This window comes from Felis catus, chromosome C1 (assembly GCF_018350175.1).
Source record: "Felis catus isolate Fca126 chromosome C1, F.catus_Fca126_mat1.0, whole genome shotgun sequence".
NCBI lineage: Eukaryota > Metazoa > Chordata > Mammalia > Carnivora > Felidae > Felis > Felis catus.
Window position 1 is genome coordinate 131,802,837 of NC_058375.1, and position 25,854 is coordinate 131,828,690.

The 25,854-nt window shown below is 34.1% G+C and overlaps 1 protein-coding gene across 1 annotated transcript in view; it reads right to left on the reverse strand.

The window, feature by feature from the left end:
• Positions 1 to 25,854, reverse strand: part of LRP1B (LDL receptor related protein 1B) — a 1,940,511-nt gene that overhangs the window by 351,280 nt on the left and 1,563,377 nt on the right. Inside the window, exons 44-45 of the mRNA XM_023259298.2 lie at positions 4,390 to 4,579; positions 1,034 to 1,238 (exon numbers count right to left, since the gene is read on the reverse strand). Of these exons, the coding sequence (XP_023115066.2) occupies positions 1,034 to 1,238; positions 4,390 to 4,579 (395 nt within the window). The remainder of the gene's footprint in view (positions 1 to 1,033; positions 1,239 to 4,389; positions 4,580 to 25,854) is intronic.

Below are 25,854 nucleotides of genomic sequence, written 5' to 3' on the forward strand. Positions count from 1 at the left end.
GCATATATGTATATATCTTTATAGGTATACCTTCGATTAAATTAAACCGTACGCTTAATGATAGAGATTAGGCATTAACAAACTATGGCATGCTAGCTGATTGCTTGTTTGTGTAAATCAAGTTTTACTGAAATACTGTCACACCCATTCATTTACATATTCCCCACATCTGCTTTTAGTACTTTGAGGCATTATAGTTGTGTAGAGACAATATGGCACACAAAGCTTAAAATATTTACTATGTGGCCCTTTAGGAAATGCAATGGAGGAGTAAAGAGCCTCAGGATCATTTTGTCCTTCAGGCATGCACCAGGCTGGGGCTGAACAGGTAAAGGTTTCTCCAGCCCTATTACCACCAAGATCTCAACTTCCTGAACCCTGAGCATTCCCAGTTTCCAAAGACTACTTCCAAAGACTACTAGGGTAAGCGGGGAAACGCTAGACTCTGACTATTCTATGGGCCCTAAATACCTGCTGTAAAGGCTCTACAGGGGCAGAATGAAGACTGTTCCATTAACGTTATTTGGAACTCAGAGGAAAGAGAGAACATGCATGACTATGAAAGGATTCCCATTCTTCTCTCTTCAAAACTTTTTGGGTTGCTTTATGGACCCAAGCACAGAAAAAGGATTATTTTCTTCTTTTCCAATGTTCTTTTATCCTAGGGCAGCAAACCAATTTCATTTCACATTAAAAAACAACAAACAAACAAACAAAAAAAACTAATAATAAAGCTTATGCAATTACTCTAACAATTCCATTTCAATTAATAATTAGGAAAAACTCAGTTATTGTTTCTCTAGAATAAAGTTTGTAAGAGTTAGACTGTCTCTATGGTAGCAAATGCACTTGAACAAATTTTTCAAAATATTATCCACAGTCTTCTTTTTCATTTTATATTCAATTGGATTGGTTCAAACAATTCCATATTTTGAAATCCCTTGATAGGCATATTTCAGACAAGCATAAAGCATATTTCTTTCAAATGTATAATTGCTTAAATCTATAATCAAGAAATTCTCAGTTAACTTACGTATCTCTGGGATCCATCATATTCACACCTTTCAATTTTTCCTAGGCTGCCATCTGAGAAATACAGCTTCTCTGCACGGTGATCAATGGTGAGACCATTTGGAGTGAGTATGTCGGTACTGACCACCACTTGAGCATTTTTTCCCGTTAGGGTGGATCTCATGATACTTGGATGCTGTTCATTCCAGTTGGTCCAAAACATTAAGCTAATTAAAATAAAAATTGTGATAATATATTAAAACTTTCATTAACAATAGAGACATTAGGAACATGGTGATGTCAAGCTATTTAAAAAGAAGCAAAGAGATTTGTCTCAATTCTATGACCCTTAACAAAGTCTAAATAAAAGTGGAAATATATATTTATATATGCATATATGTTTTTCTCAGTTTCTTAAAAACCTGGAAACTATTTCTGAGAAATAATTATCTTGTACATTCTCTCAAATAACAATTAAATTGAGTCAGTTTGATGTACAGTAAGAATTTATTTAAATCACACACAAAACAGTTATCTTAAATTTTCTATGAATTGCAAATGTATTCTAAATTATTAATATCATGTTTCAGCAGATTGAGTAAATTGTTTTAGATATCATTCTTAACCTAACTATATTTCTTTTCTTTAATTGGTAAATATCAATATCTCTTTTCCTTCCTGGTTTGCTTTTAAATTTTGCATTCTCCTTTGTATATGCTTTAGAGAAATACAATTAATAAACTCCTATATTTCTTTAGTTTCTTTTTTTTCCTCTTGTCTCTTTGTCAATGTAATTTTTCTATAAATAACAGTATTGCTTTTGGAATTTCAGAGGTTATTCTCAACTCCCTAAAAATATTATCTATTACTTACAGATTTTATAGAATGATTTACATCAATGTCTGTCAATCTATTCTTTGAGGAAGCCTTTACAAGTCACTGTTAAGAGTAGAGAGTCTATAGCGTTCCAGTTTCTAATCCCTATTTTTACTGAAATATTTTTTCTTTCTATTCTTCTACCTATAAGACTGTCCCTAAGAGTTTATTTGAAGACTGATTATTGCTGTTTAGAATGATACAAAGGAAGGAAGGAAGGAAGGAAGGAAGGAAGGAAGGAAGGAAGGAAGGAAGGAAGGAAAGAAAGAAGGGGAAAGGAAGAACTGAAGAAAGGAGAAAGAGGGAGAGGTTGACAGGCAGCCCTCTTTAAATATCTGAAAAAAATATGCTTAATATATACTGACAGAGAAAAACTAATATTTACAGTAAGATCGTATATACTGTTCCTATGTGTAATCATTTAAAGGTCATGCAGAATTATAGCCAACAAAATTTTCAATAGGTGGTTTTTGAATATTATGCAAATATTTACTACTGAACAATATTCAAATTCACAACAAAATCTTTCTACTTGCTAATTTAAAATATAACCACTACCAATTAAGAAAAGCTGGGTCAACTATGCTCTTTGTTAAAATATTTCATAGCCTTTTCTTCTATCCTGTGGAGCATAAAAGTGTTCTAAGTGAGCAAGTATCAAAATTTTTTGTCATATGAATGAGTAAATTTGCAAAAAACAAATGACATTCCACTTTCTTAAATTATGCAGTTTTATCCACACACTGACTTCTAAAAGAATAAAAATAAAACATTAGTTAAATAAAGCATTTATAATGTATGCATAAAGTATTAAATACAAAAACAGTTTACCTGCAGTATTTTCCTAAATTATTGGCTTTAGAATTATAGAATTTCTGAGGTATTAGTGTTTCTTTAATTCAACTTTTATTTCAAAAATAAAACAGAGGCCAGAGAGCTTGAGTGATTAAGATTGTAGGAACTGAATCAAGTTTTAGACTCAAATAGTTTTTTTTTTACCCAGAATTTAAGATTTTGTTTTAAAATTTCTGTTAACTGACATTTTCAAGAATGATTTGAAAATGTCATTGGTAGGCATAATGAGAAAATATTTTTATACTTGAAACTTTAGTTCTATGTAATTCTACAATTAAAACATGTTGGTGTGTTTGATTATAATTTACAGTTCACTATATGAAAGATGAAAGTGTAATTTTAGCTTATGTAATAAATACTATATGAAACTGATCACTTATAATATTATCAGTGATCTCTCTTATGTTTATTTCAAAATCGTCTAAGAAATCCCTTTGATTAGCTGTAGAACAGTTAAAATTGTGCTAAGATTCTCCTGGTGAACCGTCAGGATCCATGCAGTCAATTCAAAACCAAACTGTATAGTGACAGGTCAATGCTGTAGCAGAGCTAGCTTTGCCCAGGCACCAGAAGGGCTGTACCCATCTGAACTGTCACTGGAGCTGTGTGGGGAATCAACTTGCAACCTTCAGAGCCTTCATTTCTGAGATGAAAGTTTCAAGTAAATTGTATAATCTCATCTTCTAGCTCTGTAAGTGTCTGGATTTAGTGATTCACACACTGAGTAGTTTATGCACTTCTTTCAAGTGGTCAGGGTCAGTGTTTATCAGTAATTGTTTTATTTATTCTTCATTTTTTTTTTACCACATGTAAAAAGAGCTCTTCTGTTTCTATTTAGTGACAGCCAAATTAGTCTGATCTTTATTTGTTTGATTTAAGAACAAAAGGACTTTCTAGTTGTTAACAAATGTTCTTAACATTGTAAGAAAGTAGAAATACATGGGTATCTTTTTTCTACATAACCCAAGCTTTGTTCTTCTTTGTTGTATAATTGCTTCCTTATGGCATCCCCCTGAAACATGAATTTCTTCTAATTTGCTTAGTTTTTATTCACTCTATATTATAGCCTGAGCATTTTCTCTTGTCATGAATTCTTCATAAGTATTACTATAAATGCCTACACAGTATAATATCAAACACATGTGGACAATTTAGTCTGTTGTCAAGTATCTACTGTTGAAAATATAGCTGCACACAAAGATTTGTTGTTGTTGTTTGTTTTCTCTGCACTTCAATTGGAGAGATCCCTAGTTATTGAAATTACTTAATTAAATTACACAAAAACCTTTTAGGTTTTAATACATGTGAATATTTTTTTTCACATTTATCATTTCAATCAGCTATGCATGGATGTATTCTTCATATATACTTTTCCCTCAATATTGTCTCTATTTTTCCTTTCATCATTTAAATTTGCTTTTGCTCGAATTCTGATCGAGTTGATACCTGGCACTTCACAAGTCCAGATTCTAATTATTCACATTTACGATGCTCATATTACAAAAAAAAAAAAAAAAAGCTTTATGAAGTGGGGAAAAGAACACTTCAAAGAAAACCTGTGTTTTTAAAGTTAATTCTTTTAAAAATTAACATCACTTCGATGATCTTTGACTTATAATGAAGAAATAACAATTCACTGTTTCTTACTTTTGGCATTCATCCAGGGCTAGCACATGTGGGTGGTCATCTTCTGACATGGCAATGACTGCTTCCCTGTCAAATGCTCCTGGCCGAGTCTGGTCCACTGTGTGTCTGGTGATGGATGAGGTAGTGGAGCTGGTCCAGTACAGTGTATCCCAGGCTCTGTGATAAGCAAGTCCTTCGACAGAACCTACATCTGATGGGGGAAAGAAAAGAATAAATTTATGCTTTTACCGACAAGACATGGTTTTTGGACAGAAGAGGCATTTAAAATATACAGTAAAACCTTGCATTGTGAGTAACTTGTTCTGCTAGTGCTCCACAAAACAGGCAAACATTTCTAACACATTCGAACTTGATAAACAAGTGATGCCTTGCAATACCAGTAGTACGTGACGCTGAAGGTCAGGTGATCCCAAGGGAGACAATGGTTTGTGAAATTCGCTTTGATATGTGAGTACTTTGGATTACAAGCATGTTTCTGGAACAAGTGATGCTTTCAAACCAAGGTTTTACTATATTTGTATATCTATATGCAATTTTAGCAATAATTTCTTCACACACTTTCCAGAATAAAAATAGAATAATTTTGATGCCTACGAATGATAGCTGACTACACACAGAAAACTGAGCTATGAAGTGGTATATTTGTCACAAGAGCAGTTTTTGTAAAATCATGTCATTGAAGACCGAATGTTTTCACCCCTCTCCCTTAAAAAACTCAATTAAGCAATTGATTTTTTATTTAAGAAAACGGTGTCTCTTTTTTTCATAACTTTCAATATGTATACAGTGTGCAACAATTTAGACATGCTTTTGAAAATCGTGTTAGAGATACCTGCAAGGCACAACCATAATGAATTTTATCTTAAAACTATATCTGAAGACATAAAGTAAAAGTAAACATATAAAAAACTACAACAATATCAAAAAGACAAGCCCAACATCACGCTTCCAACTATCAAACAACGGTAGAGACTTTTTTAGGAAGTTAATGTAGTAAGTTCTTAGACTCAATTCAACTAATGTGATATAAAAACAAAAGAAAATGAAATAAATTACCAGCTAAGGTGTGCTTTAAATGTTGCCAGAAAAGATAAATGGTAGTATGTAGATTTGAATACATAAAAGTGACAATGTGAAAAACAAGAGTAATTATTTCTTAAAACTGTGTTCCAAATTACTTGGATAACACAAGATAGCTGTTTTATTTTTCAGCGGTGCTTTGAGTACCTTTTTTAGTATAACCAAATTATTACAGTTTTCCCTTCATGTTGTCTGTTTTCCTCAGTTATTATTCTTAGCTTGCTTAATTTCAGGAAGAATATATATAGCTTTGGCAGTCATGCTAAGAAATTAAAATTATAACAGGCAGAGCTTTTCTTCTGTTTTTCTCTCAAAGAATCTCGGAAAGGAATTATTCACTTCTTCTAAAAATAGGCAGATAAAAAAGGGTTTTTTACAGGTTTAAGATGTGTAGTTGGATGGCTAATAGGACTTATTAGGAGTGCAAACCATATTAAAGTCTTTTGAACTAGATTTCTTTAAGGTGATTAAGTTTTCTTATTCGTTGTTGTTTTTCTTGCACACAAGAGAGAAAAAATCCACCAACAATAATACTACAGCTACCCATTTACTGGGCATTGCCTTTCTGCTAGGAATTGTGCTGTTTTGCATACATCACTTTATCTGTAAAGTTACTCTGTGAAGTTTGTTTTATTCTTCGTCTTGTCCTAAGATGGTGACAGGACTGATGGAGTTAAAGATGTTTTACACGGTTTCATCTACTCTCAAAAGCCTGTATTCTTTCACAATACCATTTAGAGATGAGTCCACAGCCCCTATCACCTATTCTCAATCCACACAAAGCTGGATCCAAACAATCAACTCATTAGCTTCAACTGGTCTGATTCCAGGTGAATTGTATAACCAGTCATTTACTATGAGTGGCCTCCTCTCATACATTCAATAGAACAATTTATAAGAGATGGATGTGGGTGATTTGTATGGAAACCTAGGCCAGAGATGATGGAGAAAAATTCTTATACATAATCACAATAAAATCTTTATAGAAATCATATGGTGTTTCTACTTGAGGTGAGTATGTGGGAGGTTGGTAATGGTCAAAGGTGTTTCAGTTATTAATTAAAAAATCATCCACTCCACTGTATTTTTTTTCAATTTTTTTTAAGTTTTATTTATTTATTTTGAGAGACACTGAGAGCATGCAAGCGAGGTAGGGACAGAGAGAGTGGGGAGAGAGAGAGAGAATCCCAAGCAGGCCCTGCACCATCAGCATAGAGTCCAACGTGGGCTCGAACTCATGAATCGTGAGATCATGACTCAAGCCTAAGAGTTGGATGCTCAACTGACTGAGCCACCCAGGTGCCCTGTTTTGTATTTTTTACACTTTCAAATCATGTCAGAAATGAAGCTAACTCTACTAGTAGTGTGAACAGAATTTCGCTCCTGCACCATTCACAAACAGAGTGAGAAAGAGCATAGCTCTAAAAAAGTCCATGCAAATCAGAACCATTCATCTACCCTCATTCTGTATTGTCCTTTGTCTACTGCCTTTGACAAATCTTCACGGCCACTTTTTCCCTGCTATATCAGAAAAAAAAAGCCTGGTATCACCACTGAGATGAAGCGGATGCTTCTTTTCCATTGCTGACATAGTTCCAGGTTTACTGGAGTACATAATACACCATATTGTCCAGGTACAATCTCTTTCATCTTATTTTTGTAATAGATGACAACCTGTCAGTACCCTTAATCATAATCTGCTGCTACATTTTAAAGTATTTCAGAATGTATTTTTTCTCAAAACGGTATCTAACTCTATAAAAATTGTACTTGTCATGAACTAATAGCCAAATAAAGACATACATAAAATTAAAATTCATGAAAAATATTCCATTGAGATAACAAGGCATTCATGTCATTTTTATGATGTTTTCACACAATGTGGGGTTGTGTGTGTTTGTCTGTGTGTGTGTGTGTGTGTGTGTGTGTGTGTGTATGTCTATGTGTGAATTTGAACACTAAGGTTCCTGAATCAGTTGAACAGGTAGAATAAGAACTTTGAGTTATTGGTCCTGGCAGATAATATGTAGTTTGAAAATTAAAGTAAAATGCCTATCTATTCTAAAATATTAAACAAAGTTAAACATCCTTTAGAACTCAAGGATGTAGAATAGGCATAATTAAAAAAAAAGAGTATAACAGTTCTATTTTTTTCAGTTCCATACTCTCTCCTCAGCAAAATAATTATACTGAAAGTGTGAGGCATAACCAAGTAAAAATACTACCATTCCCGTGCACTTAAAAAAAAAAGTGAAAGAATTTCCCTTCCCTCCCATCGTCCTTTGAGCTGGGAATTAAGTTTGGTTAGGCATGAATGAGGTCCTTATACATTTTTGTAGAAGTAAGGAGAGAAGGTCAGTTCATTCAAGATACAAGGCAGGCAAAATAACTCAGAACCATGGCTATAGTTAATTTCCTGGATTCTAATTTCCCCAGAAATGGGCAAGGAAATTGATCCTACTAGCCTGGCACAGTAACACTCACAGCTACTCTGACAGCTACCCAGAGGACTTCATGGAGAACATACCTTCATCTCCTCACCACTAAAGAAGGGACAGCTCTGTCTTATCTTTTCAATGTTTGGGATAAGAGCTTACAAAATGGGAAAGGCAATGAAGGATGTTTTTGGGAGGGAGCTACATGAATTGTCATTCATCTGGAACAAAATTAAATTAGGTAGCCAAATTAACAGAAAATAATATTTATCTTAAGGATATGCTACAACTGCAAAGCATCATAATGGCCTCTCCTGTTGAAAGCGTACTATTCTCCTACTTACTGGCTTATTTACTAAAGCCATTAAGTATCAGAAAGGTTGCTGTTTGTAATTATATCAGTAGTATAAAGCATCCCAATTTTGTCTGCAGCATCTAAAGACAGAGAATCAGTCTCAATTTTCAACCCAGGCACTAATAAAGGTATACAGATGGCTGATAAAACATAAAACATGTTCAATATTAGCAGCCATCAGGGAAATGAAATCAAAATCATACTTCACATCCATTATGATGACTGTAATTTAAAAAGATAATACGTTTTAGCAAAAGTAGAGAAACTGGAGCCCTCGTACACTACTAGTGGGGATGTAAAATCGTGCAGCTGCTTTGGAAAACAGTCTGGCAGTTTTTCAAAATGTTAAATATATAATTGCCATTTGACAAAGCAAGTTCACTGGTAGGTTCATACCCAAAGGAAAATAGAACGTACATCCACATGTACACAAATAAATGTTCATTGCAGTTTTATTCGTAATATCCAAAACCAGAAATAGCCCAAATGTCAATCAACTGATGAAGAGATTAAGTAAATTGTGGTACATCTATACAATGGAATATTTTTCAGCAGTAATAAAAAATGAAGTACTAAAGTAAGCTAAAACATGGATGAACCATGAAAATAGTATAATAAGTCAAAGAAGCAAGTCACATTAGACCACTTATTCTATAATTTCCTTTGTGTGAAAATTTTAAAGACATAAAGTAGATTAGAGGTTGTCTGTGTTTAGGGAGCATAAAGGGAGAGAATGGTTGTCTGGGGTTAGGGAGAATAAAAAGGAACTGCTAATTGGTATGAGCTTTTTTTGATGGTTCCACAATTCTGAAAATAGTTTAGAAACTTTAAATAGATGAATTGATATATGAGTGATCAAAGGGCATCTGGAGCTGTCTTGAAGGAAATGCATAAAATAATATGAGAATAGGCATCAATAAATTGGGTAAATTTAAGTTCTAATTTGATAAATACTTATATTTCTATTATGAGTCTAGCCACAGGGTTGCTAGACATTGTATACAATGTCAGGGGACAAAAATGGATATAGTTTCATTGTTAGCCAGTGAGGATACTGTAGGAAATTAAAATACCTGCTAATTTCTCCTGACTCTACCTTACTAAAATGCTTTTACAAATGACTATGTGGGTTATTTTCTCTTTTCTAACTACACAAGTCAGGAACTGATTGTAATAGATTTTAATGTAGATCGCTCACTGTAAATTAGACTACCACCTTCTAGCTTGAGACATTTCTGTCTTTTCCACATTAATAAATAAAACAAAATGATTATCTAAGATATCGTTTAGACACAGGCTTTCATTTTTATTTTCTCAGAATATAAAATCCATTCATTAACAAATCACATACCAAGACTCATATGTACCAATGGAGGGTATTGGTCAGAGTATGATCTGAACTTTCTGATATTCTTTTAAATTTAGGATAGCCCACTACAGGCTGTCAAATAGAGTGTCAACCCTGATCACACCTAAACTACAGCATGCTGTATGCTTTGCCATGCATCTTTATGTTCTTATATTGTTTAACTTTTAAAAAGCTCAACAGTTTTTACTAGTTTAATTTACTGAAAACTAAAAATGAAAAAAGAAAGAAAGAAAAAAAAGGGGTGCCTGGGTGGCTCAGTTGGTTAAGTGTCCGACTTCAGCTCAGGTCATGATCTCACAGTTCCTGGGTTTGAGCCCTACGTCAGGCTGTTCTGACAACTCAGACGTTGGGTACTGTTTTGGATTCTGGTCTCCCCCTCTCTCTCTAACCCTCCCCTGCTCGAGATCTCTCTCTTTCTCTCAAAAGTTAAAAAAAAAATCTAAATCTATACGACATTCTACAAATTTAAACAAGGGACAATTCCACTGGGAAAAAATATTTTTTGTGACTGAACACCTGGAAAACAAAGAATCTGTTGAAAAACTCAAGAGGTCAGTAATATGGCAAGCAATAAATAAATAAGTAAAAATTAATAGTCTATTAAACACAAAAATAACTACTAGATACAGAATGGAGAGAAGATGCCAACCCAAATAGCCATCAATGATGCGAGTTCCAGGGAATGGACAGATCTATACAATTGCTCCATGCTAGACCACCTGAATTTGACTCTTTTTGTGCCCAAAGCATTGCAATAAACTTATCTTTCAAGAATGTGGATTATTTAACCTCAAGCCCTCATCCCTCTTACTAGAAGATACAACCCATTCAAAGGGTATGACTGGGGAATTGCTTTTTGTTACTCTTTTGTCCTCATTATCCTACTTACTAAAACACTTTTTTTCCCCAAAAGCAAACTTGTTTGCTATCCTGCAATCTATCTTTAACAAAGACATGTGCTTACTATTATCCCCAAAGCGGTTTTAATTCCCTGGAACCAGAGTGCCAAAAATATTTCAAGTTAGAAAACACTATTTGCTTTACATTGCATAACAAAACAGGACTATTTACTTGGGTTTGCCAGAAAAAAAGGAACAATTTGCCTTAAGGGAGTATTGAAGCAGGTTGAAACAGCTTGAAGCTTGTAGGTGACAGTGTATTTTTTTTTCCTTAATCTTACTCGTGTGTGTGTGTGTGTGTGTGTGTGTGTGTGTGTGTGTGCGCATGTGTTTTCAGGTTTAAAGATCCTAATTTCCTCCTGAACTTAAGACTCAACTGAAAATTTTATAAAATCAGACCTGTCTCAGTAAATGCCTTCATCTTATTTCACCACTATTGGAAGCAAAGAGATGGAAGCCTGAATACTATGAGCATATGGTTAATTATCGTCATTCCTTCAGGAGTAACTGGAGACAAGCACTGACTCAAGTAAGATTAAACTAACATTAGAATGCCTAGAGCTTCCAGGAAAAACATAAACTTCAAGGTTTCTAAACACTCAGGTATATCATACTTCACCCTCTGGGAAAGGCTGGGAGACCTATGGACAGCCTTTCTTTGAGAAATATAACAAGAAAGTCACTTGGAACCCATACTCTCTTCCTTTGTGAGAATGAAGTAAATCCTCAGGCCAAAGTCACTAAGGAAACATTCTTGAGAAACATGTCTCTGCCCATTTCCAGATGTCTGGATAAGACCCAACATATCCCTCAATTATTTCATACAATACAAAATGATCTCAACAGAAATTCATTTATGAACAGACAATAATTTCTCAATATCATATAAAAAAGAAAAGGCCTTATCCAAACTAAGCCCCAATTTCTCAAGATCCACCATTAGATGTGCATTCCCTTGATGTAAGGCCATCTACACCTGTTCACTGCTTATGTACTTTTGGCAAATAATACTCCTCAGAGAATAACGTACTAATTTATGAATGATATGTTATTATATGTACTTTATTATATCCTATTATTTTTAATGGGCCATGAAATGTGGGCATTTTTTTATGCAGAAGAAAAGATGAGAAACAACTTCAAAAACAGAGTCTTGAGAAAGGCATAGAAATAAGGGATTTGGAGGCTCATGGGTGGCTCAGTTGGTTGAGTATCTGACTCTTGATTTTGCCTTTGGTCATGATCTCAGGGTTTCTAGGTTCAAGCCCCACGCAGCTGTGCTGACAGTGTGACAGTGCTGAACATGCTTGGGAGTCTCTCTCTCTCCCTCTCTCTCTGCTCCTTCCCCACATTTCTTTCTCCCTCTTTCTCACAAAATAAATAAATAAACATTTAAAAAAATTAAAAAAAAAAGAGATGAAGGCTTTGGGTATCAAGAAATAGTACAAGTATATATGGGTCCTTAACAGAAATGTAACATGTAACATTAGGTCCAGCTTAGGAGCTATTCTTTGGTGATTAATACTTTCAAGAAAAAGTATTTGCTGTACCTTTGTCAACTGTACGCATTTAGTTAAATAATATGTGGTAAATAAAATCATTTGGACAGAACACATACATGTACTTCTGATAATCTTTGAGCCTTCTAAATTGAATTCAGTCAAGAGCAGTTATAATGTTGACTTCTACACCGGAAGCATAACATTTTATTCAGCCATTACTGTATGTATTTCTTCTCTTTATCCTTCTCCATCCTCCTTCCCTCTCCTCTTCTTTCTCCTCTTTCTTTTCCTCCACTTCCTCCTCCTCTTTCTCTTCCTCTTCTTCCTCTTATTTTTTTCTTCTTTCATCTTTGTCTTTACTTCTTCAGCTATCTGATCTAACATTACTGATTGACATTCTTTTTCTACATCACTTTGCTTCTGATTCAGTCTCTCACTTACTCCTTCAGTATTCTCCCATGTTCTACAACCATTATCTCCTGCCTGATTATGCCTTCAGCCTATTTTTGTCTGTTTGTTTTTTAATAACCCCATAGTTTGTAATTTCAGATCTTGATTTCACTCTGACTTGAATCAATGTCATCCCTTCCATGCCATTCTGATCACAGCAAAATTATTGGTTTTGTCTTTTTCATTCCATCTCATTGATGGATTTCTGTGGAGTCGAGTGGAGTGGAGGAAATGTTATTCCAGGCATCCTTTTGCTGCTCTGCTAGTCCTTGAATTTTTAAAGCTATTGTATCCAATAATTGAGCTTAAACATATGAGACTCAGTACATGCTAACCTTCCATATTCTGATGCCAAATTTTTCTTTACATATCATATGCAAATAACTCAATCCTCTGTTTTTAAGCTATCTAAAAATAATTGAAATTGAATAATTGTTTTCTGAATCACTGTAACACTTAGTACAAATATGTTTAAGTAATAAACTAGATGTTTTAATGGCTTTAGAAAATCAAGAATAGTAATTTATCTTGATTTTTAGATTCCAAGTCCCTTTTCCTTTTAAAAGCTTTTAATATATAATAGTTTTTCCCCTTCAGAAAAGATAAAATAGTCATTTATAGGAGCACAGAACTAAGCAAAGATATATAGCAACATGCCTTTTTTGAGGGGCTATCTTTTCAATGGTAAGTAGCTGGTCAAATGCTTCATAGAATAATATGAATCTGAATACTAATTTGCCTTCAGATTTTAAGCTTTTGTTATCAGGAATCCAAGGAAAAGCTATGGGATTAACAAATTAAGAAACCAATCTTTCAAAAATAGAAAGAATACAAATGTTTAAGTATTATGATTGTAGATATAATGACATTAGCAATTTAAGAGTATAAATTCATTTACGTTATCAAGTGGATAATCAATGTCATAGTAATCTTTCTATTTCATAATTTTTTAACTTATGGGGAGTACCATTGTTAATATTTTTTTAAAGTTTATTTATTTATTTTGAGAGAGAGTGTGCATGTGTGGGAGAGGAAGAGAGAGAGGAAGAGAGAGAATCCCAAGTAGGCTCCACTCTGTCAACACAGAACCCAGTGCCGGGCTCAAACTCACAAGCCACGACATCATGACCTGAGCTGAAACCAAGAGTCAGATGCTTAATCAACTAAGACACTCAGTTGTTCCATTTCACTGTTAATATTTTAAATAGATACTATTAACCTTTGACAAAACACAAAATCAGAAAAAAAAATTGTGGAATCAATTAAATTAGGTACAAGATTTCCAAAGCACTTTGCATTGATATTAAATTCATCAGAAACATACCTCTTAGCTTGTCACCAGATCTATAGATCCATTTGCATTGCATCTTGCCCCCTTCCCTTAAGACAAATGAATGTCTTCCTGTAACAGGGAAGTGCACTACTTGTGCTCTTTATCAAGGGTACTGGTCTTTTTGTTTTCTCTGCTCCTTCTGACAACATAAAGGCCTCCCATTTTACTGGATCATCTGACTTCTTTTACAACTACACTGAAACTACTCTTTTTCAGATAACCAGCGATTTCTCTATCACTAAATCCAATGCACATTTTTTTTTTAACTTATCTAGTTACTTAGCAGTTGACTGCCTTCCTCCTGAAACCCTTTTAGGAGTTGTTTTTTTGTTTGTTTGTTTGTTTGTTTGACATGCTCTTTTCATTATAACTGTCTTCTGTGTCTCACTGGTATCTCCTTCCCAGGATCCTTTGCTAAATATAGGTATTACCTAAGATTTTATTTAAAGTCTTCCTTTTCAACTCTCTCCTATCTTATTTGATCTATTCTCATAGAAGTAAATACCATCTATGTGCTTATATATTCTCTTTCTTGGCCCCTTGGTATTTGTGGTCTTTTTCTCTGTCAGGACATGAGAATAAGCAGGGATCATGACGGGCTTATTCTCAGATGTATCCCCCAACAACTGAACAAAGTTCCAGGCACAGAAAAATTAATTGAAATTATTTGTGTAGTTAATCAATATGAATTTCTATTACATTAATACACTGAAGGCAGGATCTGCATATTAATGTTTTAATTCTTATATGCTCGAGACCTAGAATATTGGAGAAACGTATAATAATAAGTAAGAGCAAAAACTCTGGATTTGAATAATGGCTTTGAATCCCTGCACTATCACTTACCAGCTAGATGACCATGGGCAATTCATTGAACTTTTCTGTATTTTCATTTCCTTGTTTGTAATGTGGGAATAATAATAAATAATAAATAATACATGAATAATAATAAGAAATAATAATAAATTCACAAGGCTTTGGGGATGATTATATGAGTTAACATACATAAGGTTTTAAAAATAGTGCCTTGTACAAAGGGCTTAATGTAAGTCAGCATTATTATTATTATTATTATTATTATTACATTGTTTTATACAAGGCTACAGCCAATTATGCTTAGCAATGATGATGCTTCATTGGATAAATTATCATCACCATTTCCAACAAGTAGAATAGTAGAAATAACACTTATTTTAGGAATGGGTTTCTGAACTCTAAGACGACATAATCTATATACGTCAATATAATTTTTTCTTTATTATAAGAACTTGGTCTTCAGATTATTTATTCATCATTTCATGGAATAAGTTCAACCATCTGAACCACTTACTGTATGTTTGAGTCTTAGTATTACTTGTAGGCAGATAATGTAAATATTTGATGATTTTTTAGGTGGAAAGAGGTGGGACTACTGGAGAATTAAACGATTAGAAAATATTAAATTTTTCTACAGAAAGAAATGAGGATAGAGAGACATAGGAAAGGAAGTAAAGACTGAATAGAAGTGATTTTTTTTAAGATAGGCAGTTATGAAGCAGAAAATAGAGAAAGTTTATTCCAGATGATGGGGATCATGGAAAAAAGGCTACATTCTCTATGGCCAAATTTTGCAAAGAAAAAGGATGGAAATTAGTACTGGAAATAGAAAGGAACTTAAGAGATGGATAGAAATATTTGATCTCTAGGAAATAATAGTGTTTTGCATTGAACTCAGTAGGAAAAGATATTAGGAATTGTATTAAAATAAAGGGATATTGTTCTCTAATCTTTTAAAAACTGTGTGATATATTCAGAATTGTGTTACATACAAATAATGTGGTAATTATATAAAAATACTATATATTGTATGTACACAATATCAAAATAGCATAATGCAAAAAAAAAAAAGCCAGTTAGCCTACCAACTAAAAATATCATTCTGAAATATAAAGGCTCACCTTAGTAGATATCCCCCAATGAAATGCGGTTTAAATAAATAGAATTGACTTTAAACATGTTTAAATGGAGGGGTGCCTGGGTGGTTCAGTTGGTTAAGTGTCCGACCCCAGCTCAGGTCATGATCTCACAGCTCGTGGGTTCGAGTCCCATGTCGGGCTCTGCGCTGAAAGTTTGGAGCCTGGAGCCTACTTTGTATTCTGTGTCTCCCTCTCTCTCTGCCCCTCCCCTGCACATTCTCTCTCTCTCTCTCTCTAAAAAAATAAACATTAAAAAATTTAAAAAAATGCTTAAATGGACTGAAAGTGTATAAATGTAAACACACTTAACAAATGTTTAAAAAAATAAAAACAGTGTTAAATTTCCTGCAACTATCTCAATTATAATGAAAGAGAATTATATTTACTATATCCCTAGCACTATAAAAAGGAAAACATACAAAAAGGAGGACCCTAGAATCTACTAGAAGAAAAACCTTTTTTTCCCCACTAACATGCTATGAATTAAATGCCAAATTATATAGTACAGGTTTTAAGAAATACAAAAATTCAAGGAGGTACATGTGATCATGTAATTTTCTGAACAAGTTTACATCATCACATTTAAGTCATAGGCATTTTAATTAAAATATCTTCAAATTTACACCTACTTTTTCAAAATTTCTTTCAATGTTTATTCATTTTTGAGAGAGAGAGAGAGAGAGAGAGAGAGAGAGCAAGCGGGGGAGGGGCAGAGAGGCCTGGAGGCACAGAATCCAAAGCAGGCTCCAGGCTCCAAGCTGTCCGCACAGAGCCCAACACGGGGCTTAACTCATGAATCACAAGATCATGACCTGAGCTGAAGTTGGGGCTTAACCAAGTGAGCTACTTAGGCAGTCCATACACCTACTTTTTAATTAAATCATAATAAGTCTATGAAACTTATTTTAAACATTTCCATTTTTCACAAGCATTAATTTCTACAATCATCTCTGAATAAACTTTTAAAATGTCTCCATTTTCTCCCCTCATATCCATCCTTATAAACCTCCATGACCTAAATTTATCAGATAGTTTATTTATTAATCCTCAGCATTTCTCAACTCTCATGACTTTCCCTACTCAATAGGAATTACATCAATAACCCCATCTCTGGGCTTCAACTCTGCTGTCATCTTGTCTCATCTTTTCCTTCTTATTTGTCAGAGTTCTCATTATAACTAAACTTTGTTATAATAACAAACCTAATATTTGTTTACACTCCAAAATTAGAGCATGGCATCTGTCTTTCATCATACAAATAATTACTGTACTCACCTATGATAGGTGGCCCACTAAAAATGAACAACATAATTCAACATTTTAAGGATGTCTTTATTACCAGCCTCAAGTTGTATGTTTTTTTATACCTCTCATTCTAATCTTCTAAAGCTGGATCATTCCTCAAGTTACTTCTTGCACTTCACTTCAGAAAATGGAAGATTATTGGAGGAAGAGAAAGAATCATGGACCAAATTTATCTAACACAACTTTAGCTTGGCCTTTTGTTCTTCCTGGCACATTTCAGTGATGTCTTGGTGATTTATATGTCACCCTTCAGGTATCTCATTCTTTTTTTTTTATTTCTTCCCATAATTCTCTCCTAGCTTTACTTTCATGATTATATACATTCTTGTCTGTCTCTATATATATCTATTACTACTCTCTCTTCCTATTTCCCATTGTGAGTAATCCCCAAGGTTCTTAGTGAATATAAACTGGCTCATGACTCCAACTATAAGCACTATCCTGTGACCCCTAACAAAGGTTCTCTCTTAGCCAGGCTCCTCTGAGCCCTTTTCTGGACTAAGCCTCAACTTTGACCTTTAAAAACTATAGAGACTTGGGGCTTCTGGTGGCTTAATCGGTTAAGCATCTGACTCTTGGTTTCAGCTCTTGGTTCATGGGAACAAGTCTGGTGTGGGGCTCCATGACAGTGTGGAGCCTGCTTAGGATTCTCCACCCCACCCATCTCTGCCCCTCTCCCCTCTCAATAAATAAACTTAAAAAAATGTAGACTCTCAGCACAAATTATTTCATTTACTCCTGTCACGTTAAAGAATTAAACAAACACTAGCCTCTTTTCTAAAAGATCAAGGCAGCATTCCTAGAATGACCCTAGATCCCCTTAAAGTACCTGCTTGAGAAGGTTGAAGCCTGCCAAAAGAATTTACTGTATATTCCAGGCAACACTTGCTGATAAGCCCTGACGACTCTTTCTTAGAGCATTTACTAAAAAGAGCTTGCAATTATGAATCCTTCCTCCATCTCTTTTAATATACATGTATCTCCTAAAACTCAAGAGTGTCTTTCTCGAGAACCTGAGAGCCTTTGAAATGTAACCATCAGTCTCTGAGGGAGAAGAGAATCCTAACTTTCATATTTGTCAGCTAGCAGACATAGCTGGCCTAATGGAATTTATAATGACCATCTCTGTAATTTTTCATTTTATTTCCCCTGCTTACTCCACTCATTCTCTATAAGTCAGTCACCTCGGTACAAATCAGACTTTGGTTAATACTGGTCTTCTTACATTTTGCAATAGTATATTACTGATTAAAGCATGCCCTTACCACGTTAACTTGTGTCTGGCTTTATGTATCTTTAGACACTAACTCTGTATCTTTTTGCTTTTAGGGTTTTTTTTTTAACATTTTTTTTTTGAGAGACAGAGAGAGACAGAGAATGAGCAGGGTAGGGGCAGAGAGAGAGGAAGACACAGAATCCAAAGCAGGCTCCAGGCTCTGAGCTGTCAGCACAGATCCCAACACGGGACTCAAATCCAAGATCCATGAGATCACGACCTGAGATGAAGTCAGGTGCTTAACCGACTGAGCCACCTAGGCACCCGTAAATCTGTATCTTTAATTCTACATTGTTCTATCTTCAGAATAAAATTTACGAGATTTAAGCTTGCTTGCAAACTGTATGGAGTATTTTTTTTTCTTAGTGCTATTATTTGCTCCTCAAAAGAAACATATTTATTATATTTAAAAAAAAAACTAGATAAACTACTTATCTGAGGAACATGTTTTAGGATAAATCAGATTTTATGTTCTTCTTTGTTGAGAAGAAAACCAGAGTATGAGAGATGAATTGCTAAGAGAATAAAGTAGATTTTTCAGTGCTGTGTGATTAAAGAGAAGACAAAGTTATGAGGTAATAGCTGGAGAGAGAGAAATTGAGAGAAATATGAGGAAGGAGACACTTAGATCTAATTGGGAATTTGTGTGTGATGCTCAGTGAAAACCCCTGTTAGCATCTTCCCATGAAATCTTCCATATAATATCCGTTTCTTATTTAGGCTTCTTGATTGGAAACCTTCCTGGTTCTAGGTTTTGATCACATTCTCTTATCATGTTGATGAGATAAACTTAAAAAAAAGATGCCACAAATGCATTTTTTTTTTTTTGGCATGAAACTTTAACTATCTCTCCAGGTAAAAGAAAGTATCATAATGTTCTTTTTCTGCTCCTCCAACCACTGAAATTCCCATTTAGATTGAAAGAATGTCCTCAGAAAAAATCCTCTCAAGATGTCTTTCTCATATTGTCACTTTTCTCATCTCTTCCCACTTCTCCATATATCCTATGCTTCTGTTTTCATACTTATTAAACTGCATCATAATAACTTTTATATCTATTTCCCCAATCATGTTTCAAGTTCTCAAAGATCGCTTAGGTATCTACACAAGCACTGTCTTTCTGGGGTGGACTACTTAGAATACAGAAATAGGCTGTATATTGTCTTAGTAATTATTGTAAGTCCAGTACCTCGTGTTAATAGGTACTGATTCTCATGTTTATTGAATTATGCAGTAAATGCTCAAAAATCATTTTTAATTAAATGCAGAGCAATTAAATGGAGGTGGAAAATATCTGATTTTTAAACTTCTTTACTAAGAAATTTACTGAAAATTATTGTTTCAAAATCATTCATCACAAAATTAAATTGATAATGGTATTAATAATACCATCTCCTTGGGATATTTTCTCTTTATATTATCAAAACTCAATAATATTCTGTGATACACAGACACACTGATTGACCTAAAACATAAAACTTCTTGAAGGAAAACAATGTACAACAATGGTTTGATACAGAATTACTTAAGAAAGGGTCACTCTTGAGGCGCCTGGGTGACTCCCTCAGTTAAGCATCTGACTTCAGCTCAGGTCATGAAATTGTGATTCATGGGTTCAAGCCCCACATCAGGCTCTGTGCTGACAGCTCAGAGCCTGGAGCTTGCTTTGGATTCTGTGCCTCCTTCTCCCTCTTCCCCTCCCCTGCTCTAACTATGTCTCTCTCTCTGAAAAATAAATAAAACATTAAAGAAGAAGAAGAAGAAGAAGAAGAAGAAGAAGAAGAAGAAGAAGAAGAAGAAGAAGAAGAAGAAGAATGGGTTACTCTTGGATTTTTTTGTATTTTTTTTCTCATGTTTACTACTACTTTCCCCTGATTCTTTTTCTTTCAAATACCTGTTGATCTAGGAACATTCTCTTGCTCCTTCTGTTTCCCAGCTGCTTGTAACTTAGTTAATTCTGGCAAATACGTGATAAATGGAAGAGGTATATATCACTGCTAAGTTAAGGCAGAGAAGAACAGAGTAAATTCTGTATAATCTCTCTTGCCCTGCCAGAATGATCTTGGAAGCCACTTGATATAGTAGAAAAAAAAGGGAACAATCTACATTGCAGAGTCCTACATGGAGAAGGAGGGCTGCCTTGTGAAGTGAGCCAACTCTCTTCAGGCTTTTCATGAACTAGAAATAAATGTCTTAAACTTCAAAAGAAAAATCCCCCAAAAAACAAAAACAAAAGCCCTGTTATTGAAACAGATCTTAAGAATGTCACTAACATTTCTAATTTAAATACTATCATAAAAACTTTCACACTCCAACACTGATAATTCAAATAATCTTTGTTCAGTCTATTGTTGTTAGCTTGACAGTGCTTATTCTTTAAAAATCACTTTTTAATACCATTTAAAGAATTAAATCCCTTCATTTCCAAATTATAAATTTATTCAAGGAGTCAATATCAGAGACTGCGTAAACTGAAGCCTAAGAATTTACTGTTACAAGCCATTTAAAGAATGATTTGATGTGGTTTCAAAACTTACATGTTAATTCTTTGAAGACATTTCATTTATAAATGATTCAGGTGTAAATTATTAAGAAATAATATTGCTGCAAAAATGTGTTAATCCACTATTAATCTAACAATTTATTGGCAAAAAATATACTTTAACAAGCAACATTAAACTTTTTAGGAACTAAAATTTTATTCTCAAGACTTTATGAAACACATCCAGCAATTGTACCTTTTACTTACACTATTAATTCATGTATACTATGTCCTGTGTTTTTTTTTTGTTTTTTTTGTTTTTTTATTTCTTTCATTATTCAATGATCAAAATGAAGCTACCTCAGCCTCTTCGGCAAAAACCTAGTAGTCTAAACTTTAGCAAATGCCCTTAGATCACATGATTGATTAACTAACTTTCCTTTGTGTATCCATAGATTATGCATTCTTTCTTGGAAACAACAGGGTACTTCTGCAGTCATAAAACAGGAGACAGACCCCTTTTTACACACCCCACCCTCAATGCCAGCGAGACCATGGAGCACTGAGATAATGTCTACAGCTGGCACCATCAAGTCTGCGTGTAATCTAGAATTGTTAAAGACCCCTGCACTTTCTGTACTGATCAACTACCCTAAACCTCTTTAAAAATCCCTAGGCCAGGCAGAAACCTTGGAGTTGGCCTTTAGACAAGAGTCCTCCTTCTCCCCAGGTGGTGGGCCTCCTGAATAAAGTTCATATTCCTTTCCAATAAAAAATCTGGTCTCTTGAGTATTGGGCTTTAGAGCCATGTGCAGCTAAATTTGGATTCAGCAATGAAAAGACTTGAGTACCATTTGTGTTATTAAATTACTCTGTGAAAATTAAAGGAGTAGCAACACTAACTTTCATCTACTTCATTCAAATAACAATAGTTAAATTTACAAAGGGCATATTGGGAATATACATGTGCCAACCCTTTGTCACAGGTTAACAACGATTTGGGGACTCAGAAGTTACAAAGCTTACAAAATATCTAATTATGAGCATTTATTTAACACTTACTATGTACTTGTCACTATTATAAGAGTTTATATTATTTATTTTATGCATTAAGCATTAGCTTGGTTATCTGTTCTTCTGTTCTGACTGCCCAGGTATTGTCTTTTTTTTAATCTCAAACTCCCATAGAATTTTCAGTAAAAATTAGGGGTAGAGCTTAGAAGATCTTAATAAAATGAAAATATAAAAATATATGGTGATGCAAGTAGGAAAATAATTATTTTCTATTAGTAAAAGTATTATCCAAAGACATCTAAAGAGCTATTCTGATGGCAACGGGCATAAAAGACCAGTTGCAGATGAATGGCCTCTGATTCCTGGACTTCCCATAAATCACTTCTCACCACAAGTATCTGAAAACTAAGTATTTTAGTATAATTGCAATATGGACTATTTTTATAGTTTGACAAGCATTTGTCGGTAATGATTTAGAATCTGAAAGAGAGAGAGAGAGAGAGTGTGTGTGTGTGTGTGTGTGTGTGTGTGTGTGTCTGTGTGTGTCTGTGTGTCTGTGTGTGTGTGTGTATAGACAGGGGGGACCATTTCCACATCACCTTCCCCAGCCCCCTGCCTTTTCGCCAGTAATCCTGACCTGAAGCTTATCAAGGCAACAAAGCTTCACAAATTTGTTTTGAGTATCAATTGCTTTGAGCAGTGGAAGGGTTTCTTTTAGTTATTTCTTAAGTTCGTCTGTTGTGAATATTAGCAAGTTTTCTATTAGTTTTTCCATTTTGTTTTTCTAACTTGTTCTGGCACAACACAAATAATTTACACACACACACACACACACACACACACACACACACACACACACACCCATATAGTTTTTTTTTTTTTTCAGGAAGTAAATCAATGACAGAAATGGCAAAGATGGACATAAAAAGGAATGGCTGAAAGACTGCAGGACTGAAACATGACACCTCAGGGCTATTGAGGTCCCTGGAAGAGATTGAAACTAATTTTCAATCCAGTCACTGTTATTGGTTGACCAATTGACCAGGAGGGAGTCCCCAAATCACATTTCTCATTTATAAAATGGAGTTAAGTAACAACCAGTTCCTTTACTGTTCTAGATATGTTACAAAGATCAATGAGATTCTTTCTTTCTTTTTCTTTCTTGCTGGCTTTCTTTCTTTCTCTCTTTCTTTTTTTTAAGTCTATTTATTTATTTTTGAGAGACAGAGAGCATGAGCAGAAGAAGGGCACAGAGAGGAGAGAGAGAATCCCAAGCAGGATCTCCACTGTCAGTGCAGTGCCTGATGTAGGGCTCAAACCCACAAACTGTGAGATCATGATCTGAGTGGAAAACGAATCTGATGTTTAATTGACTGAGCCACCCAGGCGCCCCCCCCCCCCCAATGAGATTATTTCTATGTAAAGTTTATGGTTTATTATAAAGATGTATTATAAATGTTATCATTATTATGGCAATGCAAAGTCTACTTATAAAATAAAAATAAAATTCTTCAATTAATTATGGATCATTTAACTACATTGAACAATGTGTTCAAGTTTTTCCATAGATGTTTATCCTAAGTTTCTGAGTACTGGAATCAACATAAGATCCTGTAAAGTTTGTGTAAAGGTCTGAAAAGATTATGATGCCACCAAGTTTTCCTAAGAAAGAAGTTTTTACATTATAAATATTTCTATGTTGTAGAACATATTTGAGAGCATAAATATGAAATATAAAAAGCAGTTACTTAAATTATTCATTGCCTAAAATCATCTAGAATACTGTGAACTAGAATATTGAAAATAGATTTGTATATATGAAAATCATCTTGCATTCTAAAATTAATATAAAATTAAAAGGAAAATAAAATAGAAATGTTTATGAACTTCTGAGATTGTTTTAATAGCATATCACCATTAAAGAGTTGCTGGGGTTTCGACTTTCTACATTAAAATTTGTTGCCCTGGCATTATTTTCTCAAAGGTTCACTCCTCTATTGTACTCTGAAGAATAAAGTGCATATGCATAGAATAAACACTAATAGAATTCTTTTCCACTCAAAGCAAGTACTGATTTTGTCCAATAATCCATTGAGTCAAGAAAACAAAAATAGATATAAAGGCACTTATTGTTTCATGGACACGCTGAATTAAAACACTGAAGGTGTTAGATGCCTAACATCTCGATTCAATTTATTCTACCCATGAAGCAACAGTTTATGATTTTCAAATGAATGGCACAGTTAAATGAAGGGAGCATTAATACAATATGATATTAATATACAAATACTCACATTATTCAACCGCCACTGACATTCTGAATTAAATCAGTAATGGGGTGTATAACTGATTAAATATCTACACAACAGAAAGCAACAGCTTATGATTTAAAGAGGCGCTGGTAGAGTGATCACATCATTACACTGCCAAATGCCATCTATCACTTTTACTGAACTTAACGAAGATGGATTACATCCCACAGATGAGATGCAGCCTATAAATACTGTCATGCTGATCTTCATCTGACTTTCCTAGAGAACAGATAAGCACCAAATCAATAATTGAACAAGTCATATTAGAAATTCAGTGTAATTCAGCTTCCAGGAGAAATCGTGTCAGACATTATTGCAACAAATTGCCTTAATTCGGTGAAATCTGCCAAATTATGCTTTCCCTTTTAAGTTAACTTATTTTCTCTTTAAGCTTATTTACTTCATCAAGTTTAAGAGAAAGCATCAATTTAGTGTAAAGCATTACCACCCACTTTTACATTTTAAACCAAGACTGGTTTAGCACCATCAAACTTCTTTTACAACTTTCTGTACCAAGTGCAATGTGCTTCTTGACTCAAGTTATAAGTTTATACAGGTAATTACAACTGTATGACATAGAATATTGGTTTTAAAGTTACTGTCCAAACACTGAAACAAACTGAATACCATAAAAATATGCATAAACAATACATTCATTTTACAACTTCTGGGTTGTTTTAATAGTATTTCTCCATTAAACACCTGCCTGAGTTTCTATTTACCATCTCATTTAGCTTTCACAGTTTACCTTTGTGGAAACTGCCTGTCAATTGCTTCAGTAGTCCAATCACTGGAGACCAGATTGCTTTCTGTCAGTCTGCTTGTATAATGTTATGGTAATAGATAACAGGTGGTCAGTATTCGTCAGCTGAGGTGAAGATGATGTCTCACAAACTATAAAACATCTGAGGAAATGCTGTAACAGTTCACACTTACTACTAATTGCACCATTAGAAGTTTAATTAATTCTTTACCCTTCCACTATGTTCCTTAGATGGCCATAAGGTAGGAAATCATTCGGAACAGAAAGAAAGAATCTAAAGAGACAATAATGAGGTGTAATAAAAGAAAGAATGAGTGGCAGAATGGCTAACATTTTGCTCCGAAACTAGAGTGGAGTTTGATTGCTTAATCAGTTCTGTATTTGATAATGCCCCTAAAAGGGAATCATTTTTTAAAGAGCACCTTAATTCCGAGAACGTGTTAACCACTGCCTACATTTAAACTGACTATCCTCAATGACTAACTGTATGTTTGAAAGTATTACAAAATGCTTCCTGATTTTAAGGAGTCAGCAACTGAATCCTCACAAATCAGAAATGGATAAACGAGACATGAAAAAGTTTTCACTCCAGGACAATCTACATATATATTTAAAATATAGCCTTAGAATATGCTACGTAAAAGATGGAAACAGGGTATTAGACTCAATGTCACCTAACTAATGTTTAAACTCAGGTCAACTTCTACTTTGATATCTCCAGTTTCTAGTTTTCAAATAGCATATCTTTAGACACATGTGATGACCAAGTTTATATCAGGAACCTTGCATAATTTGAATTTTGTAATTTTAGCCTTTCTAACTTGCTTAAACCTTAAAATATCTACAGTTTACAATAATTAATTTGAATAAAATTGAATAAAGGACTCTGAGCAATAAAATTGATCTCCTTGAGGAAAATTAAGACTAGAATGAGA